Raw genomic sequence first — 25,202 nt, forward strand, 5'->3', positions numbered from 1 at the left:
ATAGATTCAGGGTCTGGTTAGGAATCACTTTTTTGGCTAATAGATTACAGCTTTCTCTTTGTAGCTTCAAGATGGGAGGAGTATGGGCTCTGGGCACCTCTCTTGTTCTCTCCTTATATAATATCATCTTAGTTAGGAGGCCTCCACCCTCATAACCTAGTCACCTTATATGGTCATCACTTTGAGGATTGGGATTTCAATATATGAATCTGGAGGAAAGACACAGAAATGTAGGTAAACTTTAATTTAAAATTTCCAGACTACAGCATGTACCTTCAGAGCAAGAGAAGAACCTATAGAGGGCCTAGGTTAGACACATGTTAGTAAGTCAGAACAATAGGCTGATCCAGATGTTAGGTAGGTTTAAATCATACAGTTGATGTTAACAGTTCATCATAGCCTCCAGGCGAGTACACTTGAAAACCGACCCCCAACGAGAGACTGGTGGGCTCGTTGTAGAAGGAACCCAGCTGGCCGTGGATCCCGCGACTAAGAAGGTACAGCCAGTTGGCTGAGCTGTTATCTCCTGCAAGGGAGGATGGGGACATCTTGGCAGGCTCTCCGCCACCCACTATCAAAAACTTTGTATCAAAATAGCATACGTTTTCCCTTTGCTACGGACGTTCCTCACTGGGAATCCCTTGCCCTGATTTTGCCTGTTTCTTTATGGTGACAACACTGGTAAAGACTGAGCATCAAGTTCTAATGTCGATCTCACTTTGGGCTTCCCAAACAAGTAGCCCGGCGAACTGTGTTAACAAAACAAGATGGAGTATTAAGGGCTCTAAATCCGGCTGTTACTCTCTATGGCATTTCGGGGGATGGAATTCGGTACCCAGGGATGCTCAGAGGCGAGGGCTCAGGGAGCAAAACCATACGTCGTCTCCCTTTTCTTGGAGATCTTCACGCCACGGTTCTTTAGCCTGGAAATACCCTAGTTTAATCGGGACATCACCCGCCCGGGACAGACCACCTTTCAAGCCAGAAAGCGGTGCTGTCAGGGCGGGGCAAACGAGGGCAGCAGGAAAAAATAAAATTACAGCTTTCTCCGCAAGCGCGCCGTCACGCTCCTCCCGGCCGCCGCGGGTCCCCGCCGCCCCGCCCGCGGGCGCTGGCCCAGGCCGCGCGCGAGACTGGAGCGCGCTCGGGTGCGAGCAGGACGCGGCCCGGCCCGCGGGAGGGCGGCGGCGGCGGCGGCGGCGGGGGAGGTGGAGGCGCCGTGGCCACACCCATCGGCGAGCGGATCCGCGGGCAGCGCGTAGTCGGCCGCCGCGCTCCAGCCTCCGCCCGCACCGAGCCGCGGGACCCGGCCGCACCGGGGAGGGGCCGCTCCGGGCCGCAGCGCGAGGGCAGCGAGGGCGGCGGGGACCCGGCACCGGGCGCGGCCGGTGGCAGCGACCATGATCGCTTTGTTCAACAAGCTGCTGGACTGGTTCAAGGCCCTGTTCTGGAAGGAGGAAATGGAGCTCACGCTGGTGGGGCTGCAGTACTCGGGCAAGACCACCTTCGTCAACGTGATCGCGGTATGAGGGCAGATGTGTCGCCCGCGCCGCGCCCTGGGCAGCTGGAGTCGCCTCCTGGTGTGGCCCGGCACCGCCGGGTTCCAGGCAGGGAGGAGCCGGCTCCGGGCGCTTAGGGCCTAGCACGGTTCTTGGGGGACCGGCTGGCGTGCCACCCGTTCTCCGGCCTGGGCTGGGATGGCAGGGCTGGGGGCGGGGTAGCGAGGACGAGGGGGACCGAGCTTGCGTTCCGGGGCTGGCGGCACTGAGATGTCTCCAGGCACCGGCAACCCGCCGCAGGCTGACAGGCCCCCGAGGCGGGCGCAAAGGGGGCATGACGGGGCGAAAGTGCCCGGACCTTGCTGCTCCGCGCGTGGAGGGTCACGGGACGCGAAGCTGGAGCGTGTTGCCAGGGTGCCCTACCAGCCCAGCCCCACCCCAAGGGCTCTGCCTCCCCTTGTTGGACGCGGAAGCCCCGGCCCTTTGGGGCGGGGGAAGGTATCCCTAGAGGCAGAGAAGTCAGCTGAGGTCCTGGCTCCAGCCCAGACTCCTCCCCGGAACCTGTCCCGGGCCTGCGGTAGCTTTGGGGTCCCGAAAGCGTGGCACCATAAAGGGAGTTGAGAGACTCCACTTGGCTCAGAAGTTGCAGGAGTAGGTACTGTGGACACGAGAGGATGAACTGGAGGGGCGCCATCCACCTGGGGACAGGGGAGAGAGCAGCTTTGGAGACTCGGGACTGGGGCCAGGGGTGGAGGGGTGGGGGGGTGGGGGGCCACGGTGATTGCAGTTGTATGTCTGTGCCAGAGGGATGGTGAAGAAGGAGTTAAATTTTTAAAAAAAGAGGAAGATGAGCTCCCTGGGTGTGAGCTGAGCTGCAGTAATGGCTGCAGCCTGTATCTCCAAGCTAGGCAAGACTGGGCTTATGGACCGAGTAAGGCTTGGGACAGGAACATAATTTTTCTCCAGAACCTAGCCCCGTTCCTAAAGATGGGTTCTCCAAAGACTGTGAATTAGCCAGATATAGGTTAAAAATGCTGATGTATAGGTCCTCAAAGATGTGTGTGCACCAGCTTCGGTACTACCATTTGCCTGTATTGTATTGTTGCCCAACCTTGAAGCCCCACAGGGCTCAGTATCCCTGCAGAGGGGGTGTGGGGGCTTCAGAGGGGATACGGATTTGGGACTTAATGGTTACACGATCAGGCATGCGCTCTTCCTCTCCCCTAAATACCGCCATTGACCTCTACCATCCTCTACCCCTTGATGCTTCTTATTCCACAGGGCCTCTGCTGAGGTTTGGGACATAATGTTTTTCTGAACTAACACACATGTGCTCTCTGTCTGCCATGCTGTGTCCATAGGACCAAACACCCTGGTTAGGCTTGGTGTTGACTTGCCGTTTGGGCTAACAGAGCAGGAAGTCAACACCTGGATTTCCACCTGTCTCTGCAGACCTAGATGGCTCTGCCAAGACATCACCTCCCATCCCTAGGGATGCTTTTCTCACGGAGTGTTAGTAAAGCCAGGCTTCTGTATAAGGATACACAGAAACCTAGGTGGGTTCAACTTCCTGGCCTGGACCTACCCTTCAAGACCAGCATCTTCTCAGAATGGGAGGCTCTGACAGGTCAGGGACAGAAGCCAAATTCTCAAATTCTCCTACCAGAGTCAAGAGGTTCCTTGAAACTAAGCATGATGGGATATGCCTGTAAGCCCAGCCCTCTGGATGCTGAGGCCTGAGGCCAGATCCCAAGTTTGAGAGCGGCCTGGGCCATAGAGAGAGACTTTGTTTCAGAAATTAAAACAAAAACAAAACAAAAACAGACAAAAAGACAAGCCAGTTTTGTTTGATATTCAACATTCCTCCTTTCCCCCTGCCCATTCTCCTTTTTGTTACTAAATTTATCACTAAATAAACAAGCTGAGTGTCCTCTCTCTAAAGAGACCCAAACAGGTAAGGCCATGGCCTAGGGGCCTGCAGGGAATTCCAGCAGCTGGGTAACTCTAGCCTTCTCAGACCCAGCAGAGCCGAGACAGACACTTTGCCGTTCCTCCTACAGTCACGAAGGATTCGGGACCCCGGGCTCTGTGCCCATGCCCACCACTGGCTTTGCTCTTGACTTGGCTTCTGTTTGTCTCAGCAAACAGAGAAAAACCCTTGCGTTCCCTCCCGCCGCCCATGAGATGTGACTGTGACTAGGAATTGGGTTTAGTGATCTCAGATGCTTAGCAGGTTAACTAGAAAGAGTGTAACCAGCCTTTGCAGAATGCCTGAGAAACTGAAATAGTGCTAAGTTCTGGAAGAACTGTTTTACTAGAAGAGTGGGAGATAGGGTTTTTTGCCCACGGATGCAAAAGGGGCGTTCTTTTTTTTCCTTTGAGACAGAGTCTGGTCTTGACCCGTCGAACGTCTAGTCTCCTTAGTGCTAGACTGTAGGCATGAGTTGCCCTGTCCATTAGGGGGTCATTTCAAATATCTTAAAACATGAAAGGCTGTCACTATAGGTGAACTGGTCTTGGGTACCCAAAAGGACTAAAGAACAAGGGAGGCAGGCTATAGGAAGATGCATTTTTGAGTGATAAAGAACTTTCTGGTAATTTGAACATGAGGAGTGGAAGCCTAGCACAGTGATGCATACCTTTAGTCCTAGCCATTCAGGTACTGAGGCAGGAGGATTAAAGGATTAGGAGTTGAAGGCCAGCCTTGATTACTTCATATAATAATAATAATAATAATAATAATAATAATAATAACAACAACAACAGGAGCTAGGGATGCAGCTTGGTTGACAGAGGCTTGCCTAACATGCACAAAGCCTTGAGTTCAATCCCCAGCACCACATAAAACCAGACACAGAGGCACACGCCTATAACCTTTGCACCAGGGAGGTGTCGACAGGAGGATACGAACGAAGTTCAGGGGCACCTCTGACTACAAGCCAGTTTGAAGCCAGCTTGAAAGAAAAGGTAAGGTAAAGAAGACAAGGAAATGGTCTGGAGTAGGGTGAAGTCTGAGACGAAAGGCTGGGTTATATGACATAAAGCTGCTTCCATCCTTACAGGAAGAGTTTGAGTCATTATCAGGGAAATTAAATCATAGCCTGATTGCAGCTTAGCTCCAATTCCCAACTGAGCAGAAACTGGGTGTTGGAGGGTCTGGCTGTCTGAGTCTCCTAACATCCCTCTCTGCAGGGTCATGGTCTTCCAGGCTTTACTGTCATCTATTTGAGAGCATATGGGTCTTTCAGTTCCCAAAGCACAATGACAGTTCCACACAGCATCAGAGCCACTCCCAAGCACTTGGTGAGACACAGTCACAATTCCAGGAGCCCTTCATCCCCGCTGGTCTAGGATCCTGGGGAGGATCACTTGAGCACAGGGGTCATCTCCCATCCGAGTAGTAAACAGGCCCAGCCTTGCTTAGCTTCTGAGATCAGACAAGATCAGGCACTTTCAGGGCATTGTGACTTAGTTATCCCTAAGGTAGTCTGGCAGGCAACGTAGCCTGAATTCAATTTCAGGACTCCACAAAGATTGTAAGAAGAGAACCAACTCCCAAGACTTGTCCTCTGACCTCCACAAGTGTGCACACGCACACGCACACACAAAGTAAATAAATAAGTATACAATTAAAGTATATGGTAAGATGTGTGCTGGCATTTTGTTTTTGTTTCTGAGATGAAATTTCGTATAAGCCCAAACTGACCTCAAACTTACTATTTAGCTGAGGCTGACCTTGAACTCTTAATTCTTCCCCCTCCACCTGAGTGCTGGGGTTTTAGGCGTATACCAGTATACCCTGCAGAACACTACTATGCCATCTCCCTAAGGGATCGTGAGGCAGGCCCTGGACCAAACCCCTGTGGACGATCATACATCCAGGAGACTCAGAGGACCTCCAAAATCCAGCTGCGGTTCTCAGATGAGGAATCCCTGCTAAACTTTGTCACTGGGCATTGGGTGATTCCTTCAGATGCAGGGGAGTGGTACACTCATCTGGAGCACTTTACTGAGGCTTCCAGGCAGTGACTGAGAACTGGTCATCTCCTGCTCTTTGGCCAGTGGTCAGAGCCCCTGGCCTCTGTATGGGACTCAAGCAAATAAGTGGACTACATGGTAGGAGACAAAAGGTGTGGTCAAGGCACATGACTGTCACCCTCAGCTTACAGGTAACATGAGCCCTCTCCCATGTTGCCTCAACTTGTCTGCTCAACTCAGCTGCTCCCCCTTGTGATGTGAAGACAGCCTGGGAAGAGTTAGGGCTGGGCTGGACTTGTTTGAAGCCTGTAGACACAGGCTTTAGAATAATCCAGAGAGTTCAGATACAATGGATGGGGGGGTGGGGGGAGAAAAATACCAGAAATTGAAAAGAATTTCGGGAGCTCCTTCAGCAAACATGAATGCTGTTACTATAGACCTGGCCCTCTCCCCAGGAAGCTCTCAGCCCAGCAAGGAGACACATATGTAGATAAATAATAGAGACTACAGATTACCGTGGTAGAGTACAACAGATGAATTCTAATATGTGTTGCATTTTTGTGAGTGGTGAATTTAGTCCCAACCCACCTATCCAGACATGGTCTATTTATGTATCCCAGGCTGTCCTCGATCTGCCTGTGTAGATCAGGCTGGCCTCAAACACACAGAGATCCACGTGCCTCTGTCTTTCCAGTGCTGGGATTAAAAGTGTGTGCCACCACGCCCAGCTCTTCCTCATTTTTAAAAAAAAAAAATCAATTTACTACTAGTTTGATGATATCTGTTTTCCTTTTGATGTCTCTTGTGAGCCTCTTTTCCTGAGAAGTGATGTATTCCCCTAACTCAGCTAGAGACTAAATAAAGGGGGCTTCTTTTAACAAGAACTGTAGGTTAGACCTTGGGAATAGCTTCCTCCCTGTCTAGATTGAGAGACCCTGAGGTTGCCTAAGGACTATGGGCCTCTTCCCCATAGAGCTCCAGATATGGAGTTGATCTTCCCTGAAAGCAGAAGACATTCAAGAGACACCTCCCCTGAGAAAATCTGAGGTCGCTGATAAGTCACCCTGCAACCTCTTGCTCTGGACCCAGCAGGGAGGGCACATCTGGGACCTGAGGATGTTTGCATCTTTTCCAATTCTGGCTCTTCTCTCTAGTCAGGACAGTTCAATGAGGACATGATCCCCACCGTGGGCTTCAACATGCGGAAAATCACCAAAGGGAATGTGACCATCAAGGTGAGGGCGTGGGCCTGCTGAGGACCACATTTTTTTGGGAGGGCAACTGAGGCACCTGGGAAGTGCCAGCCAGGGGAGGGAAGAGTGGCTACCTGTTGCTGAAGAACTGGGAAATGGGAATTGAAGATATGAACGGGAGAGGGATGGGGAGAGAGGGAAACCAGGCGTGGGGAAGGAGGTGTGACCTTAGGCTGGGGGAAGGGAAGCTTGGAACACAGTGGCTTTCAGTTGCCTGTCTGCTCCTGAGGCCACCTTCTCCCCACCTTCTTCTCACTCAGCTCTGGGACATTGGGGGACAGCCCCGTTTCCGAAGCATGTGGGAGCGCTACTGCAGGGGAGTGAGCGCCATTGTGTAAGTAGGGTTTCTCACCCTGCACCTCCTACCCCACCCCACCCCTGCCTGCAGGCAGTCAGACCTGATACAGAACCACACACTGTTGGTCTCTGTTAATACCTGCTGTCTGGACATGGCCTGCTTTTATTTTGCATGCTGTTTATTTGAGAATATATAGATTCATCTGTCTGTCTGTCTGTCCGTCTGTCCGTCTCTCCTGGACCATAGTACCCAATTACAGAGCTGGCCAGCCAGGCCTGCTGTGTCCCCCCAACCCAAATCACCATGTCTTGAATTTTGAGTGTTTTAAGTGATTCCTTCCCTTGCTTGTTAATTTTATCCAGGCAGGGGATGTTACCTGGTCTGAGAGCACTAGCATATATAAGGCTCTGGATTCAACTACACACACACACACACATACACACACGCGTGCACGTGCACACACAGATTTTAAAAAATGTGTGCCCAGCTTAACTTTCTTAATAGAATAAACAATGTTTTGTCTTTTTGTTTTTTTGAGACAGGATCTAACTATGTAGACCCAGGCAGGCCTGGATCTCACTATAAAGACCATGCTGGCCTCTAACTCTCAGATTTCCCCTTCTCAAGTGCTAGGATTAAATGCATGCATACCATGCCCAGTTTAAACCTAATTTTTATTTTTATTTTTGAGGGGTTTTTTTTTGTATGTTTTGTTTTGAGACAGGGTTTTTCTGTGAAGTCTTGGCTGTCTTGGAACTCACTCTGGAGACCAGGCTGGTCTTGAACTCACAGAGATCTACCTATCTCTGCCTCCTGAACAGTTTAAACCTGAGTTTTAAACAAACATTGTAGACAGGTAGGTGGCCCATGCCTTTCTTTAATCCTAGCACTTAGGAGGCAGAGGTAAGCAGATATCTTGAATTGGAGGCTAGCCTGATCTACATAGCGAGTTCTGGGAAAGCTAGGGCCTACACAGAAAAACCATATCTCACAGAGAGAGAGAGAGAGAGAGAGAGAGAGAGAGAGAGAGAGAGAGAGAGAGAGGAAGAAAGGAAGAAAGAAAGAAAGGAAGAAAGAAAGAAAGAAAGAAAAGAAAAGAAAGAAAGAAAATAGCTCCATACTCTGTCTCTTGGGAGGGAACTCTTTCATTTTTCTATTCTGGACCTCTCTAGGCTTTCAATGAAAATGTAAATAGGTCACTTTGGACCGAACTCACAGCTAACTGTATGGGCCCCAGTTGCACAGAGGACAGAAGCCTGCAGTGCTTTGCACCTATGTTTGGGAACGTGTTCTCTGAGTCAGACCAGAGTGGTCCATTTCTCCAGAGGCGACCAGGCTGGAACTGGAGGCCGTCTTCCCCTCAGCAGCTTCTCTTCCCACCCGCCTCAACCCATAGTGTCCACATGCTGTCCCTGCCTGCCTTCCCTAGGTATATGGTGGATGCTGCGGATCAGGAGAAGATCGAGGCCTCCAAGAATGAGCTCCACAACCTGCTCGACAAGCCACAGCTGCAAGGCATCCCGGTGAGCTGGAGATGGAGCTGGTGGGAGAGGGAGCTGGTCAGAAGTCACCGGGGGCAAGAGAAAGCTCCATGCCATGAAGGTACCCTTGCCCTAACTCTCCTCGGCTTCCTTCCTGTATAGGTCTTAGTCCTCGGGAACAAGCGAGACCTCGCCGGAGCGCTAGATGAGAAGGAGCTAATCGAGAAAATGTAAGCTGAGTGGCCTTTCTTTGTGTGCTTCAGCTCCCCAAATTCCCCAGCTGCCGAACGCTTCTGGGCTGGGCTTGTTGCTATTCTCAGTGTTCACCACACGGTGGCAGCAGAACACATCTTTTCCAGGAGCCTCGCCCTCTTGTAGCCCTTTTCACTGAGAAAAACACCCTGCCCTCCCCCCACCCCCACCCCACCCCCACCCCGGCCCCGTACCCCGTAACTGATCCAGCCTTCGCAGACTCCTCTCTGGTCTTCCCGCAGGAACCTGTCTGCTATCCAGGACCGAGAGATCTGCTGCTACTCCATCTCCTGCAAGGAGAAGGACAACATAGGTGCGTGGCTTTGGGAAGTTGCTGGCACTGTGCCAGGAGTGGCAGTGCAGAAGGGAGAGATACTTCTGATGTGGTATCTGGGAAGTTTCTACCCTGCCACTTTGTCCTGTGTACAGCAGGCAGCTAGGAGACCCGATTCTGTGTATTACCACAGCTATGCCCCTCAGAGGGAGTCACCTGCTCCCTCTTCCACTTCTGAGATTGGTTACACCAGGTCTTCCAGACCCTTCTTTGCTTGCTGCAGCTTTGTGTCTTTCCATCGCTAGCCTGGAGCTGTTTGGGGGTCGCAGGGGGCGTGTCACAGCTCTAGGCTTGATCCTGGCTGCAATTATAGGAACCTGGCTTAGCTATTTATACCTCCCAAACCTTCTCACACAGGGAGGCCTTACAACTTTGTCTCTTGTCTCCCCTCAGACATCACCCTACAGTGGCTTATTCAACACTCAAAGTCACGGAGAAGCTGAGACTGTGGATCTTCTTCTGACCAGGGACCACAGTCACCTAACCTGAAGCCGAGCTCCCCGCCCACCCCGTTGTCTCCCCCTAAGCCCACTCCTCCTCACCCAGTGTGGGGAGGACCCTCTGGGGCTCCTAGAGCCCTGTTCTGCTGAGGTTTCAACTCCTGTTTTTATTGTAAGATAATTGCCCTCTCCCCAAGTCTGGTCCCCTAACCTCTCTCCCTTGCTCTCTTTGTTCCTTCAACTACCCCACCCACTTCCCTTCCCCTCAACAGCCCTGCCCCCCTCGTCCCCAAAAGCCCTGTCCTCACTCTGGTCCACCCTCCTCTTCCCTTTTCAACACTCTGTTATTGTCCTGTGTGTACAGTATATATATGTATATATATTTTAATTTTTTAATTTAAGCAAAGACTAAGATCAACCATTTGATGCTGCAGGGGCCAACCAGGACCTGGGAGGGGCAAACTGGAAAGACAGAAAGAGATGCAGGTTCAATTAGGGGCAAATTCAGATGCGAAAGAGTGGAGGCTGCCACTTGGGGCAGGCACCAGCCTAGCCACCGGTGGTTGTGCCCATGTCCTGTAGTGTCTGTCTCCCAGTGGAGAGCCTGAATACGAAGGCCAGCTGGAGCCTCCTTTTCTGTCCCCAGCCTTGACAGGGCCACCAGGTACAACCAGGTCTGAGTGGGAGGACCAGGGTCCACACCGTCCCAGCAGCCTCCACCCTCGCTGTTCCTGGCCCCAGGTCCTGCCTCTACCCAGGGTCCCCACCTCCACGGCCCATCTCATTTTCTGTTCCCATTTCACAGAGTTGTACAAGGAGAGAACTCAGCATGGGGGGGAGGGGTTGGTTCTTCAGTTTTGTTGGTTGGTTTGTTTGTTTAATTTAATAATTTGTAAAGTGATCCTCTCCCTTTTTACACTCTTCAGCTCATATTTAACCTCTGTTTGGAAAAAAAAAAAACGATCCTCGTAACTGTACATTTTTTTTTTCCGCCTCCTAATAATGACAACAATAAATTACCAATTTTGTGTTGGGGGGTGTGTATGCTGCCAGTTGTTTCCCTCAGATGTCACTGACCAGCAGACCCTCAGGGACACAAGCACCCCCACACATACTCACAGGGATGGCCGCAGGGTGCCACACCCACAGGGAACTCGTACTGCACACTCACTGGAAACTACAATGGCCCCGTCACAAGTGCTCACAAGGGAACAGCCTCCCACACACGTGTCTGGGCCCTGCTGGTTGCCTGTTTCTCATTCTCATGTACGCTGACAGCTGACAGCCGGTGCTAAGCGGGTCTGTTAGAGGAGCTGCCCGGACCCGGGCCTTTCATCGAGCATTCAAGAAGGAAATGGACTTCTCCGTGAGCACTTCAGTCCTGCCTGTTCCCATATAGCCAAACTGATGCCAGAACCAGAGCTTGGCATCCACTCCTCACTTCCAGTCCCCAGCAGAAAGAAGTCAAAAGTCAGGTGTATACTGAGCCTCCAGTATACACTCTGTAATTCTTCCTGCCCATACTGTTGTTCTTTTGGAATGGACCCGGTACTCAATGGATAGAATTCCTACCCTGCCTGTGAAGCTGGAACTCAAAGCCTCAGCTCCTGTGAGCCTTGATTTAATGTGACTCCACTTATATCTAGTTTTATACTAACCCCCAATCTCTTGGACACTCCCCCCCCCTTGTTCTGCCTCCCCTTTGCCTGGAAATAGAGGCTGGACTAGTCCTGTGAGGACTACCCAATCTCTTCCCCCTGCATCTGCAGGAAGAAACAGCTGCGTTTGTTCTTGGTTTGTGGGAGAATTTGGGCGAGGACACTACCCAGCCAAGAATATATCCACCCTGGAAGAGGATCTCCTATTTCTGGGCGGATTTAAAGAAAGGGTCTGGGGATTTAGTTCAGTGGCAGAGCGCTGATCTAGTGTTTGGTAGACCAGGCCCTGGCTTCCATTGACTTGGTGGGGGGGATTTGAGGAAAAACTGGATGGAGTTCACTGCCAGCTAACTAATTCTCAGGAGCTTCCCAACCCCTTATGAGTATAAGATGTGACCTTAAGTTAAAAAGGATGATGGGCCCAGGCTGTCTTTTTGCCTTGCCTGCTTCAAGGTAGTAGTTTTGCTCCTATGCCTGTATCTGGGATAGGATCATTGTTCGGCACCATTGGGATGTTTCAGCACAGAGCTGCCTCTTGGGTCCTGTGTTCTCCAGATTCAATTTGATGAGAGAAGATGAGCCAGTTTTCACTCCATGCAAAAACATTGCCCTGCACAGTGAGTTCATACCACAGATATGCAGCAGGGCCAAACAACCTGTTTTTGAGTAGGGAATAAACTATGGATAGTATGTATATAAACCATCATGATTGGGTCCTCTGAGGGCAAAAGTGGATGAAATTAATACCTGACCAAGGGCCTGGAGACGGGGCTCAGAGTTTAAGAGCGTGTATTGCTCTTGCAGAGGACACAGTATTTGGTTGCTAGGACACGTGTCAGGTGACTTCTGACCTCTGCAGGTACTGTGTCCATGTGCACATACTCCACACACAGACACATGATTAAAAATACCTGGCAAGTCTCCTCCATATTGCTAGAGATTTGAATCCCAAAAAGCACTGAGCTTCGCACTATGCCGGTAGCTTAACACACCGTCTCTCAACCCACTTTGTAACAATGGAGGTGGATCCAGGGCCTGTGGCAGTCTCTACCACTGAGCTATGTACAACTCCACCCACCATAAGATGCATCTGGCCTTCTTTACAGACCATAGGCCTCTGTGAAGGAGAGATCGGTCTGGTTTCCAGAGTGAGAAGCTGAGACTGAGCTTGAAGCAGGTATACTCAGGACCCGGGGTAAAAGATAGAGATGAGACAGAAGATAACCCATGGGGGATGCCAGGGCACGCCTCACCCCTGACATCAGGCTCCGCCAAGGACTGGTCCCCACTCTGGATGTCATCATCTCTTTCCGAGCATCACAGCTCAAATCCACTGCCCACCCTTGAGCAACAACCCCACCCCTGAAGCCTGGGACCCCTGAACAACAAATCCCACATTGTTCCTTAGCTGGCTCAGGCTGGAGGGATAGTGGCTCTTTCCCAAGGCTGGCTGGCCTGCTGACTAGTTTTGCAAGCCATTCACGTTGGCAGGCTTGGAAGGTGGCAGCCGGGTAGGGTCTAGGAGACACCATACCCCCCCCCCCCAGCCCTGGGCCAGCCAGCAGGCAGGAGGGAAGTCCAGAGTGTGCCCTTTGTGGAAGAGGCCACCAAACAGGATGCTGAACCCACCCCCACCCCCAGCCTTCCACCCTTAATTCTTTCCCTGTCCCCCCTTCACCTCAGTTCACCCGGCCCATTCCCTCCTCCCTTAAGAGCCACCGGTGTGTGCAAGGCTGGGGTAGAGGGAAGGCAGAAGAAAGCACATCCTTGCTGGTTCTGTTCAGAGACATGGGCCACCTTTGCCCCCTGTCCAACTACGCACACACTCAAAGTTCTTAAACACAAAGCCGGAGACTTCGGTCACTGTAGCAACAGGTCTGCCGAGAAATGGGTGGGTGTCATTCTTCAGCACAAAGGGTGCGTATGGCAGCTCCATCTCTTAGCAACAGCCTCCCTCTCTTGGCCAGCGTCTCTGGCCCTGGGGATGGGGGGGTGGGGGGTGCCAGGGAGTGAGAACAAGGCTGTTCAGATTCCGAGTGGGGGGGAGGGAGACTTGGGCACTGGGAGGGCCATGGCCCAGGGGTATGGGTGACTGAGCACAGAATGGAGCTGGGCTGCCCATGACCCTGTGCCCTTGAGGACCTGTGCTAGAAAGGATCTAGATTGGCTCGGTGAGCAGGAGCCTGTGGATCCCAGAACTGAGCTCCAGAGCAGGATGGGCATGTGGGAAAGGAATGCAGGTGGCCCAGGCTGCTAGCCCAGCAGAGAGAAGGGGTCTTTGGAAGTGCCTGGGGGTTGTGGGTGGGGGAAGAACTAGGGGAAATGACTTTGAGGGCAGGAACCAGTAGGAGAAGCTACTGGGTCTACTGGGCCCTACTGTAGAGCGCTGCTAGGAAGGGTGATGTGGTGGGGGTGGTGGGGGCCGTGGGGGCCGTGGGGGCCGTGGGGGAAGGCAGCTGGGCCATCTAAGAGGCAAACAGTCCATTCTAAGAAGCTGAACAAGAGCCACTGTTAGAGTGAGGGAGGTGGAGAAGCTGTGTGGCTCTCGAAAGGAAGGCCTCTGGATTTCCTCAAATGGGGGCTTTGTGGAAAGGGTGAACGGAGGCGGGGGGGGGCTCCAGAGACAAGTGGGCTGACTTCCAAGGGGCATCTGGGTTTAGTGCCCGGTTCCCGAAGCCTCCCCTCCTCTCTGACCCTTAAAAGCTCTAACATTCCTAGAACCCCTCCCCCAGGGCAGAACAACTATAAACCCAGGCTAAGAGGACTGCCCCGCCACAGAAAAGGCTCTGCTACATGTCTAGACACTATCATCCGTGGGCAAGGAAGTTCCGTGGGCACAGCATTGTGGTACCTACTTTATTGGTTTTCCAGAATGGCCTTCTACAGGAAAGCACCTAAGGAGGCAGGGGTCAGGCAATGCAACTGCGGTTCCTGTTGAGAACAGAAGGCAGCAGAGCTGAGAAAATACTCTGGGGAAAGGGAAGAGACATCCAGGGCTACGACAGACAGACCCACTTTAGAAAATGGAGTCCTGGGCTTGGTTAGGTTAGCCCTCTAGAAGTCCCTGGTCCAGGATGGGGCTAGGTAGGAGTAGAGAAGTGGTGTTGGAGCACAACATATTTTCCACCCATCATGATGGAGGGCTCCGCAGATAGTCAGATCCTAAGACCAAAGGGAGAACAGACAAAAGGCCAAGCCCTGGCTCTAGGGCGGCCAGATTGAGATTCTGGGCAACTCTAATGACCTAGACAGATCTCCACCTACAAATGGGAAGGACAAGGCTGGCGGGTCCCTCGGAGGATAAGAACAGCATTGTTTGTAGATGGAGCTTCGAAAAGCCCAGACTTTGACAAAATGAGCCAAGTCCATCTCTAAACAGCAAGATGAGAGACAGGTCAAAGAATCAGCAGACCACCATGGAGCGGGATGGCACCCCTCCCCCACCGGCTCTGCACCTCTGCTCCCGTTCCCCCCCATAGACTCAGCAAGGGGTGCCCAGGGGCAGGAGTGGGGGCGACTCCCTGGGCTTGTGGAAGTAGATGGAGGAGGACACTTCGGCCTTAAGCTTGCTGTCCGCGCTGACTGTGGCTGAGGAGTCTGAGGCCCCACCGCACTCTTCGCAACAGCAGCAGCAGCAGCAATCCAGAAAGGCCTGGCCCAGGGGCCTGCAGATGCACAGGAGGAGCACAGGGGTGATGGCGCCCTTGAAGAATGTGGAAAACTGGTTGATGAGGCCCAGGAGGTCCAGGGTCTGCCGCGTGAGCTCGGTGGAGAGGTAAGCCACCACGATATTGCAGACGTTCTCAGGGAGCGTACAGAAGGCATAGACCACAGTCAGGCCCACTACGGTGCTGTTGAGCTGGCTCTCACACTGCTCGTGTCTGCCCGCTCTGCACTCAGGCTTCCTGCCCGGTGGGCCCCGCACCCGCCACGTCACCAGCTGACAGGTGACTGTGAAGAGGATGGGCAGACAGAAGTAGCAACCAAAATACCACCACATGCGGGCGTTCTGGTAGGTCATCACCAGCGAATACAGGGATTCAGGCAGGTCGGCTGAAGGTTTCATGATACATGAGTCCATGGTTCCCACAGTGGGGGCTGGCTCTTGGGCCAGCTGCCACAGCAGGAGTTCAGGCACAGCCAGCATCATGGAGCCCACCCAGATGACAGCCAGTTTAGCCAGGATTGATTGGCATCTCTCAATGGGCCTCACCTTTGGCAGGGTGCTGGTGGCCACATGGAATCGGTCTATGCCCAGGGCACAGAGACTGAAGGTTGTGACCCCCAGAGAGGAGACCTGTGAACAAGGATGTGGAAGAAAGAGTGTTTAGTTGAATGATTCAGGATCAATGACGATGTTCTGATCCAGGCTGAATAGGAACATGGGTTACACATGAACAGAGAATAGTAGTCAGGATAGTAACTGCTACTGGTGAAGCATTTTCTACCCACAGCACTCCCTATCTGTCACAAACTCTCAGCTGTGTCCCTGCATAGTGTCAACACACACACACACACACACACACACACACACACAGACACACAGTGTGGTCCAAGCATTCCAATACACCATCATACAGAAGAAACGAAAGCACAGGCAGAGAAAGTGACTTGTCCACAACCACACAGGTGATGAACAGAGAAACGGAGACAGGTAGGTATTTCTTCTTCCTCTTTCCACTTCCCAAGCTAGGGTGCGATAGACCTACCTCCCACAGACCCTTGGCGTCCCTCAGACACTGGAAGTGACCTCTGAGGAAGAACCAGGACAAAGACATAGAAACTCTGGGCTTAGCCTGGAGGTGACGGCATGTGCACAGAACCCCAGAACTTGAGAGACAGGAGAATCACGAGTTCAAGGCCTACCTTGGCCATACAAAAAGTTTAAGGCTAGCCTGGGATATATGAGACTCTGTCTCAAAACAGATGGAAGGAAAGAAAGGAGGGAGGGAAAGAACAAACAGAGAATGAAAGAATAAAGGCAGCAGTGGTGCACACCTTTAATCCAAGCACTCACTCGGGAGGCAGAGGCAGGTGGGTCTCTGAGTTCAAGGCCAGCCTGATCTACAGAGTGAGTTCCAGGATAGCCAGGGCTACACAGAGAAACCCTGTCTCAAATTAAAAATAAATAAATAAATGAATGGACAAATTTTGTATTTTTCACAGGTCTTTCTACTTCCGGTAACCTTCTCATGTGAGACCACTGAGTTAAGTGCCAGGGAATGCGGCCTGCTCTCCGTTGCTTTCACCTGCCCACACTATCCTAAGCAGTCCAACATGGTGGGAGCAGCCCCTGGAGAGTGGCCTGCACTCTCACTATCCCTACACACTGTTCATTCAGCAGCAAACAGGAAAATAACCCTGGTTGAGCCAAGAAGAAGCCAGAACAGCAGGGAAAGAAACCCCAGAATGGAAAGGAAAGCCCCCTGAGCTGCTAGCTGATGGCTCCCACTGGGGGGTTGTGCTCCCTCTCCCTCCTTCTCTGGCTGGGGCAACACAATCCTGGGCTTATTTGCACTGCCACCAAGTGTCCTTTGTAAGAACCCCAACCCCCTCTCTTGGCAGGGGAGCCTGGGCCTGCCGAGGAGCAGCCTCCAGCCGCCTCCGGCAAAACAGCGTTCTCTCTTTTCCCCTACAGCTCAGAAACAGTTCCAAATCTTACCAAGGGGCCATCCTGGGGTCTTCCCTACGGGACAGTTCTGGGCAGCAGCAGAGACGAACAGCCACACGCAAGGGCTGCTGTGTGCCTGCCTTCTTCCCTCTTCTCCTTCCGCCAAGCCAAGTAAAAGGCACCATAGGCTAAGTTGAGTCTAAGTACTTCCAGGATGCCACTTATCTTAATCCTTCAAGAATCAGGACTAAGCAGGAAGTGACTGACACACACCTGTAAAGCTAGCACGCTGGAGGTAGAAGGAAGAGGAGGAGGCGGTCAAGGCCATCCTCCATTATTATAAATTTGGAGCCAAGGGGAGCAATGGGACGAGAGAGAGAGAGAGAGAGAGAGAGAGAGAGAGAGAGAGAGAGAGAGAGAGAGAGAGAGAGAGAGGTTGATTTGACCCTAAACTAACTGGGTAAGATGCTTATGCCTGTCTCCCCAGCACTGGGAAGCTGAGACCCAGCAATCGAGAGTTCAAGGTCATCTTAGCAACATAGCAAGTTTGAAGCCAGACTGGGTTACATAAGACCATATCTAAAAATTTATTATTATTATTATTATTATTATTATTATTATTATTGGGGCTGGTTGCTGGACATGGCTATTTAGACCTATAAAACCTCAACTAATTGGGTGGCTAAGGCAAAAAAAATCAAGGCCTATCTAGACTATAGCGTGAGCCCAAGTCTAAGAGACAAATTAGTCACGATGCCATTGTTCAGTAGTGGTGGGCTACTGACCTAGCATGCACAAGGCCTTGAGTTCAATATCCCAGGTTAAGGGGGGGGGGGAGACAGTGGGCTGGAAGTATAACTCAGCAGAATGTTTGCCTATATGAAAAGCCCTGGGTTTAACTCTAACAACAACAACAAAAAAAAAAAATACTTGCCAGACATGGTGGCACACAGCTACAATCCGACCTTGGGAGGCAGAGGTAGAAGATTGCTATCAGCTTGAGTCTGGCCCACAGCTGGAGTTAAGTACCAGGTCTGCCAGGGTTACAGTGGAAGACCCTGTCTCAAAACAACAACAGCAATAACAAAAAGCTTTGGGGCTTGAAGTGTACATGTTTAGAATGTGTGAAGCCCTTAAGTTTATCCCCAACTCATTCGGATAATTATCAACCTCAAGGAGGACACTGAGGGTTAGGCAGGTTAAATAACTTACCAAGATCACTTGGCCAGCAGTGGAAAAAGAGCCCAGTTTCTAGTATAATCTGTTCAATTCCAAAGCACAGTGATGCGCTTATTCCCAAACTCAGGAGACAGAGGCGGGAAGATCTCCATGAGTTAAGAGACCAACCTGGTTTATACGGCAAGTTCTAAGTCAGCCAGGACTACCTGATGAGACAGATCCTATCTAAAACAAAGACACAGACACACACACACACACACACACACACACAGTTTGTGTTACCTAAACACTTAGCCACTTAGCTCACCTAGGCAGTGAGTACCAGATGACAGGTAAGATGTAAAGGCCAATGTCATTCATGGTGGCTCATGCCTTTAATCTTAGCACTCTGAAGGCAGAGACAGGTAGATCTCAGTGAGTTTGAGGCCAGCCTGGTCTATACTCAGTGAGTTCAAGGCTAGAAAGAGCCACACAAACAAGATGGTCCATCAAACAACAAGATGAAAAGACTATGTTGCATTGTAGGGTCACTTTAAAGTTGGGAGACCTTTGGACCACCAAATATATGGCCTTCATGTGTTAAGAGTACAGAAAAAAAAAAATCTCAACTTCGAAGCCTCGGAGAGTAACCAATCTTGAAATAATCACTAATATAGAGCTAACTGGGTCTTTGAATTTGTGTCCAGCTTATGGGGAGGCCATTATTCCCTTCATTATCCCCCTTGTAGCCAAGGTTTATTCATCTTTAAATGTGTTTATTTTTCTTTTTATATTATGATTGTTTCTGTGTACACATATGTACATATACGATGCATATGCCTGGAGCTATGAATGATTGTGAACCATTCATGTGGATGCAAGGAACCAATCCCTGGTCCTCTGAAAGAGCAATCAGTGCTCTTAACCACTGAGCCATCTCTCCAGCTCCCTGTAGCCAGGATTTAAATTGCTGTTCCCATTAGATGTAGTGGTACACGCCTTTAGTTCCAGCACTTGAGAGGCAGAGGCAGGAGGTTTTCTGTGACTTTGAGGCCAGCCTGCTCTACAGAGTGCGTTCCAGAACAGCCAGGACTACACAGAGAAACCCTGTCTTAGAGAGAGAGAGAGAGAGAGAGAGAGAGAGAGAGAGAGAGAGAGAGAGAGAGAGAGGTTGTTCCTCCCAAATGTAATAGTATGGTATAGGCTTGTAATTCCACCAATCAGGAGGCCTTTGTGAGTTTGATTGTAAACCACCCTGGGTGACATAGTGAGACCCTATCTTTAAAAAAAGGGAAAAATAAACTTGGCTGTGGTAAGTACATGCCTATAATCTCAGCACTTTAGAATGGAGATAGAGACAAGTGGAACATAGGAATTCAAGGTCATCCTTGAACTTACTACATAGCAAATTTGAAGCTAGCCTGAGCCATAAGATGGAGACACCCCCCCCATACACACACACACACAATTAAGAAAGAAAGAGAGAAAGAAAGAAAGAAAGAAAGAAAGAGAGAAAGAGAAAGAAAGAAAGAAAGAAAGAAAAAAAGAAAGAAAGAAAGAAAGAAAGGGCCAAGGCAAAGAGTCACTGTAAATTTGAGGCCAGCTTGGTCTACACAGTGAGTTCCACAGCAGCTTGAGCTACAGAGTGAAATCTTGTCTTTAAAAAAATAAAAAGGATAAGGAAGGGAAGAGGAGGGAAGGAGAATTTAAAAGTCAGAAGTAAGGAATGAAAACAAAGGAAAGCTGGCCACTGTTTGGTGCTGTCATTGATAGAACAGCCTTCACACATGGATAGATGTGTGCAGTGATTTGACCAAGCTGTCTCCCTGTGCTCTACACAGTCATTCTCACCCATGTGCTTATCCTAACACGGAAGTTCCCATCCAAGGGTGCTCAGCAGTACACTTCAAAATTATAGGGCAAACCAGCTATCTGGAGGATGGATGGAGGGCCATCTGGTCTACCCTCCATGCTTGCTAGCTAATGAAGCAGGGGAAGAGATGAGATATGTCCAGGGACAAGCAAAATACAGTGACAGAGCTGACACTACTGTTTCTATAAGTACCCAGAAGTAGGGCTTGCCTACTTGCCTCAGAGAGGCCTCAGGAGGACAGTAATGGATATGACCTTGAAGGAAGGTGACAATAATCTCAGTCAGTGAGAAAAGGAAGAAGGACATGTCCTGGTGTTTGCATCCACAGAAAATGAACACAAACTCAACCTGGGGTATTAGTAGGAAGTTTCTAGGATATCAAGATACCAAAGAGTTAAAAAACAGTAGCCATGGGTACAAGGCAGGCAAGAGGTACAATAAAAGAAAAAGGAGAGTCCAAAGAGAATGGGCTTGGAGGAACCACCCGTCAGAGACAGACAGCTCAGAATCTAGAGAAAAGTGGGAGTCCTCTATGCAGCTACTCCTAAAGCAGAAGACCAGGTTGGTCCCAAGCCAGTGGTCTTGCACACCTGCCTGTTCATCTGCCTTGACTTGCTTTCCTGAGAGTTACCAGAAGCCAGTATTGAGTTTGTCTCCCTCCCTGATAGGGTTTGTCTCCTTCCCCAATGACACAGAGAAAGCTAGTTGAATGGGACCCCTGTGCTGGAATTATACACACCTACATATGTGCTATCAGAGTCTTTGCAGACACTGGAGCCCCTTTCTTGGTGTTAGCCTACAATTGGGCTATAGAAAGACATACTCACCTCCATGAAAGGCACTGCCCGGCAAGAAACATCCCCGAGTAGCCTCTGCTTGGTGATCTCATTGAAGATGACAATTGGGAGGCAGAAGAAGAGGACCAGGAAATCCCAGAGAGCCAGGCTGGCAAGGATAGAGTTCCAGGCACTCTTCAAGTAGTAGCTGTGCCACACAATGCACATGACAGACAGATTGCCCACGATACCCACAGCAAACACCACCAGAGCCAGGAGCATGATGGCATATGCACTGTAGGAGCTCTCCGTCACCGGATACAGGGGGTTCTGAATCTGCAGTCTCTGGCTTGGTGTTCCGGTCAGGTTGGCCCTCAGCTCTTGTCCACTACCTGGGGTGGCCCCATCCTTGTCTGGGTTGGGGCTAGTGGCCACCAAAGGCTTGGTGGGCTGCAGGCCAGCTGGGTGGATAGGCCTGGGATACTCAGCCCACTCCTCAGGGACATACTGCTGTACCTCCTTGGGCCCCTCGTCCTTGGTGCCTCTTCGGGGTCGACTCTGCTGCTCCTGGACCTTGGCTCTATGCTCACCCAAAGATGAGGTGGCAGTCTCAGAGACCCCACTCGACCCCACAGCCAACACTACAGCAAGGGAGACAGCCAGGGGCCACAGCCACCGCATGGCCAGGAAAGCAGGGCACAGCTGCCTCAGAGAGGTGAGGGTGAGGGACCTAAGGGCTGTGTGGAATTAAGAGAGGCAGCTGGCAGCTGGGTCCGCCTCCAGTCAGGCGTCTGGCATGGATAGCCCTTCCTCCCATCCTGTTGGCCATGGTCTGGCCAGGGCCCTCTGCTGGACACTGAGCTGTCTGTCTGTGCTGGCCGCACACATTGCATTCCCTACTGCATCTCTTCCCAGGCTCTAAGACCACAGCAGGACAGATTGAGGCACCCTCAGAGGGACCTGCTCCAACAACTGCTCCCAGGGAAATGAGGTTTGCAGGTAATGTAGAGGCAGACAATAATTGGAGCATAGGTCTCCCAGTTCTACCCAATTCTATGGCAGATCCTACATTCAAAACAGAATCATAGGCTGGGTATGGTGACTATGGCCTGTAATCCCTGCCCTTGGGAGGTTGAGACAGGGACAGAGTTCAAGGTCACCTTGGGCTACATAGCAAGATCCTGTTTTTGCTTTTTTTTTTTTTTTTTTAATTGTCAAGGTCAAAACTTGAATTATAATAATTGCAAAAACTATTGGATTTATAGCTAGGTGCACCATTCAGCCCGGGTGTGCTTGTTTGTTTGTCTGTTTGTTTGCTTTAAAGACAGGGTCTCTGTGTAGCCCTGGCTGTCCTGAAACTCACTCTATAAATCAGGCTGTCTTTGAACTCAGAGATCCACCTGCCTCTGATTCCTGAGTGCTGGGATTAAAGACGTGTGCCACCAACACCCGTCAGCTAGGTTCTTGATGGTTTGGTGGGGAAGTTCTGTTGTGATCCATTTCTCAAGTTCAAAATGTTAGTCTTAATAACCATGTAGTTGACACAAGGTAGAGCCAAACTCAAACATGGAGCTGACTCCATAGCCTTTTAGCTCAGTGCTGGTCTCAACAGGCAAGAACCCATTCCTTGCCTCCTAGCCACACAAACTCCCAACAAGCAAAAATTCAAAACACCACACTCTGGGATGGGGGTATGTCTTAGTGGTAGTACTTACCTATCATGTTTGAGGCCCTGGGTTTCATCTCCAGCACTGGAACTAGAAAATAAATAAATAAATAAATAAATGGAATTAAAATTATGAAAATGTAGTTGAAAGAAGGGAAATGGACATGCAAATCAATAATTACACCTGGGCGTGGTAGATACTGTGAGAGAGGGGGTCAAGGTACAGGGCAGAGTCCGGGAAACCTGGGGCTGTCTGGAAGACTGGAAGTTCTCCAAAGCAAGATGACTTTTGAATGAAGCCTGAAAGGCTCCTGAGAGGACAGAAAGATGCTCCAGGCAGAGGATACAGCACACACAATGGCAGGGTCCTGAAAGTGGGTGGTGTTCTTGCCAAACAGCAATAAAGTGCAGGAGGCTGGGGTGCTCGGGAAATGGAGCGGAGGGCAATGGGGTCACCGGGTGAAGGAGCAAGAAGGTTTTTGTATGCTAGACCTCGGAGTTCAGACATTGTAGTGCGCGCTTTTAATCCCAGCACTCAGGAAGCAGAGGCAGGCAGATCTCTGAGTTCACTCTGGTCTACAGAGTGAATTCCAGGACAACCACTGCCACACAGAGAAACCCTGACTCCAAAAGGAAACAGATATATAGTATTCTCCCTTCCAGAGGCAAGAGAGAATACTATATACAGTCACACAGGGGAACATTGACTTGACCACATTACTTTCGAGGGGTCCAGGATGGACAAACAGCACAAGCAGGTGAGATGTATTGTTTCTAGGAGACCTGGCACTACTGAGGGGTTCACTGCAGGGAGTGTAGGAGATACCAAGACTGCGGGAACGGACTCTGTCCGTCCATCTCTGCAGGACAGACCTGCTGGGTACCAGTAGAAATCTGTATGCTGGGGGGTGGGTACTAGGCTGTCCATTTCTGTAGCGTAGGAGAACAACCAATGCAAACAGGACACAGGGCTGGCTGGGAGCTATTTACACGGTCCACTGGCAAGCATTAACTTAACACTGCCACCAAGACTTTCAATCTGAAAGCAGTGTTCCCAGAAGACTTCCTGACCAGGAATCTTGCCACCCTACCCAGTAGGTCCCAACATGCTGTGTAAAAGTAGGGGTTCTGGGAGAAAAAGAGAAGGGGGAGGAGGCAAAGAGAAAGATAGGAGTGTCCATCCTCTGCTGAGGAGTCTTGGGGAGCTGCCAGAGCTCTGTCTGAAGTCTGGCATATCAGCCAGGAGCTCATCACCACCATGACCCAGATTATGTCATCAGAGAGAGGACGCTTGGGCACCACATCCTGTGTCCTCGGGAAACTTAAGAGAAGTGCCAAGACCCCACCCTGAGCATCACATGCTCCTCCGTGCTCAGACCAGCCAGGCTCTTCTAATCCTCCCGGAGAACTGTTGCAAGGACCTGCCCCAGAACCACTCTGGGCTTCTTGTCTTTCCCATGACATTAAACTGTTGCCATTAAAATCCTCCGCCTTCTCTCTGCCTTATGCTGTAGTAGTTGGGTGAAAGGAAGTCGTCATTATTTGTACTGAGCATTCCCCAAGTACCAGGCTCTGTCCTAAACATTCATGATTACCAGTTAGCCTTTACAGCGTTACACAGGCTCAGAGAGATAAAGAAACCAGATCAAGGACACACAGCTAGTAAGTGACTGCAGAGATCAGATCGGAACGAAGGTTTATTTGACTCCCAACCCTAAAACCCTCCCCGGCTCCTTTGTAGCTTGCCGAGCTGTAACATTGATGCTCTACACCAACCCCCTTACTTCTCAGACATGGAAGCTGAAGGCCTGTGAGGTCAAGTGCCATGGCAACAGAGTCAGCAGTCACATCTCTACTTGCTTCACAGGCAGCTGCCTGAACCCAATCAGTGGTTCTCAACCAGTGGGTCACGACCCCTTTAGGGTTGAACAATCTTTTCACAGGGGGTACCTATGACCATCAGCAAACACAGATGTTCACACCACGATTCATAACCACAGAAAAATTACAGTTATGAAGTAGTGATGGGATAATTTTATGGGGGGGGGGCACCACAATGAGGACCTGTATTAAAGGGTCGAGGCACTAGGAAGTTGAGAATCACTGGACTAGATCTTAGCACAGGGCTGAAGGAAGCAAGCATTAGGACTCTGCTTTTCATTCATATCCACACATATAGTCCATCCTGCTTCACACCGTGCACACTAGACCCTCTGTGAAGATGGCTCAGTGGGTAGGAGAGCTTGCTGTGCAGGCCTAAGAGTCCGAGTTCCAATCCCAGCATCCCATAAAACGCCTGGGTGTGTTGGCGGCTAGAGAGATGGCTCAGTGGTGAAGAGCACTTGTTGCTCTTGCAGAGGACCTGGGTTCGATTCCCAGAACCCACATAATGGCTCGGAGTCATCTGCAACCCAGTTACAGGGAATCCATAAAGGCATACAAGTGATGCCCATACACGCATGCAAGTAAAGTACACACACACACAGTAAATAAATAGATCTTTTTTTTTTTAAGGTGTGGCTGTGTATACCCATAACTCCAGTGCCATGGGGCAGAGATAGGACGGTGTCTGTGGCTCTCTGGAGCCAGGCTAGTCTCTGGTTTACTGGAGAGACCTTATCTCAAAGGAAGAGTGATGGAGCAGGACACCCCATGTCTTCCTCTGGGTTGGTGTACACAGGTGCTCGTGCACATGAATACAGGGACGTGCACACATGCATACTTCTTCAGATGCCTAGAAGAGTATGGGATCTCCTTGCTGACCTCCATTAAGACAGCTGAAATACCAGAGGCCACTAGGTGGAACCAAATGTTCAGAGTTGGAGACTAAGACCAAGCTCCAGCCTTGGTCCCTCCTGTCCCAGGCCTTAGCTATCCCACAGCACCCAAGTCCAGCCCACAGCTTTTGTGAGCTGCCAACAGATC

The 25,202-nt window shown here is 50.7% G+C and overlaps 2 protein-coding genes across 2 annotated transcripts; one reads left to right on the top strand and one right to left on the bottom strand.

The window, feature by feature from the left end:
* Positions 1-1,231: 1,231 nt before the first annotated feature.
* Arl8a (ARF like GTPase 8A) lies at positions 1,232-10,568 on the top strand. Its single transcript, XM_034513352.2, has 7 exons — positions 1,232-1,523; positions 6,632-6,712; positions 6,991-7,064; positions 8,458-8,551; positions 8,672-8,739; positions 9,004-9,074; positions 9,489-10,568. Exons 1-7 carry the CDS (start codon positions 1,401-1,403, stop codon positions 9,536-9,538), a joined length of 561 nt encoding a protein of 186 aa, XP_034369243.1. The 5' UTR covers positions 1,232-1,400; the 3' UTR covers positions 9,539-10,568.
* A 3,467-nt stretch (positions 10,569-14,035) lies between these two features.
* On the bottom strand, positions 14,036-21,473 carry Gpr37l1 (G protein-coupled receptor 37 like 1). Its single transcript, XM_034513160.2, has 2 exons — positions 20,663-21,473; positions 14,036-15,490 (listed from the first exon to the last, which is right to left on the bottom strand). The coding sequence occupies exons 1-2, from the start codon at positions 21,290-21,292 to the stop codon at positions 14,675-14,677; spliced, it is 1,446 nt and encodes a 481-aa protein (XP_034369051.1). The 5' UTR covers positions 21,293-21,473; the 3' UTR covers positions 14,036-14,674.
* Between the last annotated feature and the right edge of the window lie 3,729 nt (positions 21,474-25,202).

The sequence above is a fragment of the Arvicanthis niloticus genome, chromosome 10 (genome assembly GCF_011762505.2).
Source record: "Arvicanthis niloticus isolate mArvNil1 chromosome 10, mArvNil1.pat.X, whole genome shotgun sequence".
Classification (NCBI taxonomy): domain Eukaryota; kingdom Metazoa; phylum Chordata; class Mammalia; order Rodentia; family Muridae; genus Arvicanthis; species Arvicanthis niloticus.

What these genes read in the sequence shown, in the direction of transcription:
- Arl8a (XM_034513352.2), top strand. Translation starts at nt 1,401, where the DNA reads ATGATCGCTTTGTTCAACAAGCTGCTGGACTGGTTCAAGGCCCTGTTC. An exon ending in AGGGGAGTGAGCGCCATTGT is followed by an intron (nt 7,065 to 8,457) that starts GTAAGTAGGGTT and finishes TGCCTTCCCTAG; the next exon opens with GTATATGGTGGATGCTGCGG. An exon ending in AAGGAGCTAATCGAGAAAAT is followed by an intron (nt 8,740 to 9,003) that starts GTAAGCTGAGTG and finishes GTCTTCCCGCAG; the next exon opens with GAACCTGTCTGCTATCCAGG.
- Gpr37l1 (XM_034513160.2), bottom strand. Translation starts at nt 21,292, where the DNA reads ATGCGGTGGCTGTGGCCCCTGGCTGTCTCCCTTGCTGTAGTGTTGGCT. An exon ending in GGGCAGTGCCTTTCATGGAG is followed by an intron (nt 15,491 to 20,662) that starts GTGAGTATGTCT and finishes CCTTGTTCACAG; the next exon opens with GTCTCCTCTCTGGGGGTCAC.